Source organism: Nannospalax galili, unplaced genomic scaffold (genome assembly GCF_000622305.1).
Source record: "Nannospalax galili isolate Female #2095 unplaced genomic scaffold, S.galili_v1.0 scaffold337, whole genome shotgun sequence".
Taxonomy (NCBI): Eukaryota; Metazoa; Chordata; class Mammalia; order Rodentia; family Spalacidae; genus Nannospalax; species Nannospalax galili.
Window position 1 is genome coordinate 176,010 of NW_008340932.1, and position 5,279 is coordinate 181,288.

Sequence of the window (5,279 nt, forward strand, 5' to 3'; positions counted from 1 at the left end):
TAGACACAGGATCCAAAAATCAAAACACTGTGCTTTTCATGACAATCGACTCCTTTACCTTGTAATAACCATATTTTATGTATACATAACTTACACGAATAAAATACTTTTTATTCATTTATGATCCCGATATTAATCAACATAGGATATATTTACTTATGTCCATATTTGTTTTTCTCACTTTTTTATTGAGATTTTTAAATTTCATATACATTTCCCACTTAAATTCAGGCCCACTCCCCAGTCCTAACCTATGCACTACCCTCAACAGAACCTTATGCACTCTGTCATACATGATGACTCCTATTCATTCAGTTGTTTGTACCCAAGTGTCCTTCAGTGTAAATGCATCCACTGGAGTCTAATCAGCCCATCCAGTGGTCATATGTAACTCATACTCTCTCTCACACAGCAGCAATCAGTCTCAAACAGTTCTCTGTTTAGTGCTGGCCTGTCACATATTTTTCACTTCCCCTTTGAGCCCTTGTTTAATTCAGCTGACCTGGGTCCCTCGTTCAAGCCACCACTGCCACAGGCCGCCATGAGCAAGCATCCAGTGACCTGGAGGCCTCCACCTCCCTCTGTTCATGAACAAGCTCTGGCTCTTAAAATCTTTCTGCCTCCTCTTCCTCGATGGCGCCCGAGCCATGGGTGGGTGAGGTTCCATGTAGGAATCCCATCCTACACTCTACAGTCTCTTATTCTCCAAAACTTGGACAGTTGAGGCCTTCTGTGTGCATCACACTCTGATGTATATGGAAGCCTCACTGGTGAGAGTTGAGGGGTTCATTAACCCTCCCTCCACCCCTTATTTCCTTATGTTCTATGAGACTTTGTTCTAGAGATTCAACTGCAGAGTGTCACCTAGTACTGGGCATCTCCCAGATGTATGTTCTCTGTGCCTAACCAGATGTACAACTCTGCAGTAGCCTCCATTTGATGCAAAAAAGAAGCTTCTTTGATGAGTGCTGTATAGCATACTTGTGACTATAAGGGAAATCTCTTCTATCTGCCACTGCATTCCCTGCCAAACTTCTCTCAGGTATACATATGCATTAATGTTCATGTAGGGTTTCTAGGGTATCACATTTCCCTCTAGATTTCCTGCCCTCTCCCACCCTCTGGAGAGTCACTCCTCTCCACTCTTTTTTCTCTTATCTGGCTTCCTACTCCCACTCTCCCTAGTCACAGTGCCTTCATTATCCCCACCCTCCCCTCAATACCTCCTGACTCCTGCCATCTTTCATCTTCTGATTTTTTTCCCTCCCCTACACCATGCTCCCTTTCATGTTCCTCCCTCCTCTCCTCCCTGATGGTTACTCCCACTTTTTCTTTAAGTTTTAATAAATTTCTATCATATCTGCTATGGATTATTAAGGAGTAGCTAAACATCATATAAGATATTTACTCTTTCTGCTTGAAAATACTTCAAGTTGTACATGGGATGGCTGGCTACACTGTGAAAGACAGACTAATGAACTTACACTTCCTTTATTTGGAATTAATATATAGTTTAAGTAGCTATATAGAGTGCCAAGTTAGTACAATTTGGAATTGTAAAGCCTCATTTTGTGTATCATCTTGACTGTCCTAAAGGATGCTCCCTTAGTGAATAGGTGTTAATATTGGGTACATTCAAACTGGACTTTGCTAGAAGATGTTACCATTTGCATAGATAGATTGAAGAAGATAGATGTTTTCAACAGGATCCAGCAGCACTTCAATTGACTGGATAAAATAATTAAAGGAAGGAAACATTTGGTCTCTGCTTTAAATGGGACATATTGACCTGCCATCAGACTTTGGCCCCCACGGTTGTAAGGCATTTACTCTAAGACTGGAAGCATCAACAGAGATGTTCCTGTTTCCTAAGAGCTCAGGATTGGAGTGAAGCTGACACAGAGTTTACATGGCTTTCCCATAGGGACTTCTCAGCTTCTCTAATTACATAAGCTGTTTTCTCATATACACACACAGACACACACAAACACACACAGACAGAGACAGAGAGAGACAGAGAGAAAGAGAGAGGCAGAGAGAAAGAATCCTTAATGATACACCTGTGAATTAACTTCTACATTACTGATGATTAATGAGCAAGCTTTTGTTAATCTTTCAAATACTTTAGGGATAAGGAACTGATTACCCATCATTTCTTCAGAAATCTCAATTCTCTAAACATTAAATATGAATAAATAAATTCATAAATTGCTTTTACTATATAGTGAAAGCATGATATGGCCAAGCAAGATGAAAACTTAATTGCAGGTAATAAACAGCAGAATGTTACAGAGACGTCTCATGTTAGATGTACCCACGGCTTTTTAGTTATCTGTGTGATGGATACTTTCTGCCATTTAAAAATGCCTGTGAGGAAATACCTTCCCTACCTTCTTGTTATGTTACTGTTTTAATGTTTGCATGTAAGTTGATGAACCATCTGTTCATAAGGATCTTAGAATAATCATTTCAATTATTAAGATTTTGAAATCCATTTTCTTTCTTACAAAGGAAAGCAGACCAAATAAAAATGGATAAAAAGATATTATTTTAAAAGATTTTTTAATGGTAGTATACAAAATTGCATAAAGTCAAGCTATAATTAATTCATCTTTCCAAATATTTATATACTTAATATCTTTGAAATTTTCTTTATGATACTTTTAACACCTCTTCAGTATTTATTTACTTTAAAAGTAAATATATAAATATATAGATGCAGCTCTTCTCTCATGTCTTTAAAAGTATGAGATTTTTTTCACAGTCAGTTGTTAAAAGCATGACTTAGGGATTAAGAGCCATATGTATCTTGTACCAGGTCTCATGTTCATGGCAGTTTTTAGTACAAAGAATAGTAAATGCTTTCTCTGATTCTCTGATCTGTTTTAATATTTAGACTCCTGCTTAAAATCTACTCAATATATCAAGGCTGCAAGAAATAAGGTTCAAGGATTTAAAGGACTATTTTACATACAATTTTTTATTTGCTTTTAATTTGATATTTATAATTTTATACCTTCAAATCAGGAATGAATTTAAAAGTATCTTTAAGTGACACTATAAAAGTATCATTAAAAAACTGACAAAATGAAAACTGTGAAGACTAGAACAATAATTATAAATGAAATTCCAAAATTTTTAATATTGTGTCTACTTTTAAATATTCTTTCTATCACTATCTCTCTCTGTGTCAATCTAATCTGCCTGTTTCTCTTACCTGTATTCCTAAATTCTAGCACTAATGATACTTTGGACTGAAAATGGGATAAACCATGATACCTATCTTTTTAGTGTTCATTAAACTTCAAATGTCAATAGCAACCCATATCTCACTTCTGAGAAAAATATGTAATATGCCTTGAGTCTTTGAAAAGGACACTTGGTGATTAAAATTAAAGTAAACTGAGAACCCGTAATCTGTCTCTGTCTCTGTCTCTATCTCTAATTCTAGTTAGACGTGTTTTCCTTAAAAATGATGGGTGCATTAGCAAATAACATACCTTGGAAGATTGAGTTATTTAATTTATATTTGCTTTGCACATTATAAGTTCTCACAGGTGATAATATAGAATCTACTGGGTATGCTTATGTGTCTCTCCAGAACTGAATTTGTGACACATCCAGATGGAGAAACACAACCTCACAATGATGACAGAATTCATCCTGATGGGCATCACTGACCGCCCTGAGTTGCAAGCCCCATTTTTTGGACTGTTTCTCATCATCTATCTTATATCATTGGTGGGCAACTTGGGCATGATCATCCTAACCATGGTGGACTCCAGGCTGGAAACACCCATGTACTTCTTTCTCAGACACCTGGCTATTACAGATCTTGGCTATTCTACAGCTGTGGGACCAAAAATGTTAGTAAATTTTGTTGTGGATCAAAATAAAATCTCTTATCACCTTTGTGCAACACAGCTAGCTTTCTTTCTTGTGTTCATCATTTGTGAACTTTTTATTCTGTCTGCAATGTCCTATGACCGCTATGTGGCCATCTGTAACCCTCTTCTCTACACTGTAATCATGTCACAAAAAGTGTGTTGGAGTCTAGTGATCATGCCTTACCTCTACAGTGTCATCATCTCTCTTCTAATTACCTTGAAAATCTTCACTTTGCCCTTCTGTGGCTACAGGGTCATCAGTCATTTCTGTGACAGCCTCCCTTTGATAGCGCTGCTCTGCTCAAACACGCATGAAATTGAAATTATAATTCTGATTTCAGCAGGATTTAATTTGGTTTCATCTTTAGTGATCCTCCTATTTTCTTACTTATTCATTCTTATCGCCATTTTCTGGATGAACTCAGCTGAAGGCAGACAGAAAGCCTTGTCCACCTGTGGGTCCCACCTGACAGTGGTCATTGTCTTCTATGGGACTTTGATATTCATGTACGTGCAGCCTAAATCAAGTCATTCCTTCGACACTGATAAAGTAGCTTCCATCTTCTACACCCTGATTATCCCCATGTTGAATCCCTTGATCTATAGCTTAAGGAACAAGGATGTAAAATATGCCCTAAAAAAGTTGTGGAAAATATTATGCAATATTTTACTTAGTATTTATAAATAATATGAACCTTATAAATTATATTACAAGCATATTTTCTCTGTGTGTATCTAGTATAAACAGCCAGAACAAATTCAACATGTATTCACCTATTGTTTTAAATTTTATAGGCACTGTTAATTGCTCTAAATAGATCAATTGAAAATATCAAAATGATGTTTTTTGAGATTTGTTAATGGCTAAATTTTATAATAAAGCAGAATATATTATTTGTATGAGGACCAAGTAAAATATATAATAAAGTAGCTATACTCAACAGAGGAAGGGCACTGTAGAAGTAAATTGCAAGGATTTTTATGCTTTTTTGAAACTCGTTAAATGAAATTTCCTGTGTTAAATTCACCCACACATACATACATATGTATATATATATGTATATATATTATTTTGTTTTACCCTTCAGTCTCTCTGAATTGTACCTAATCTGAACTGTACACTTAATAAATGAATATTTGAAATACACATATGAATTTGCTCAAACACAACATTAGAATCCCATTTTCTTCTCAGGTATTCATGTGAAAGACTGAATTTTCATTCTGAGTCAAACTAGGTTAATTCCTCCAAGTTTCATATTTTAAATATAAATATAATGTTTTTCAAAGAAAATTAACAGCATTGAGACACCTTCACAGCATAATGTCGTATTTTACAAAAAAGAGTTACTGTCTCTTGTTATATGAATATACTAAACTGTAACATGGCTC

At 35.7% G+C, this 5,279-nt stretch overlaps 1 protein-coding gene across 1 annotated transcript; it reads left to right on the forward strand.

Annotated features, from left to right (window-relative positions):
• The first annotated feature begins 3,624 nt into the window (after nucleotides 1-3,624).
• Nucleotides 3,625-4,575, forward strand: LOC103736653 (olfactory receptor 8K3-like). Its single transcript, XM_008836175.1, has one exon. The coding sequence runs from the start codon at nucleotides 3,625-3,627 to the stop codon at nucleotides 4,573-4,575; it is 951 nt and encodes a 316-aa protein (XP_008834397.1).
• Nucleotides 4,576-5,279: the final 704 nt, after the last annotated feature.

Excerpts from the sequence above, each read along its gene's own strand:
- LOC103736653 (XM_008836175.1), top strand. The coding sequence starts at position 3,625 with ATGGAGAAACACAACCTCACAATGATGACAGAATTCATCCTGATGGGC.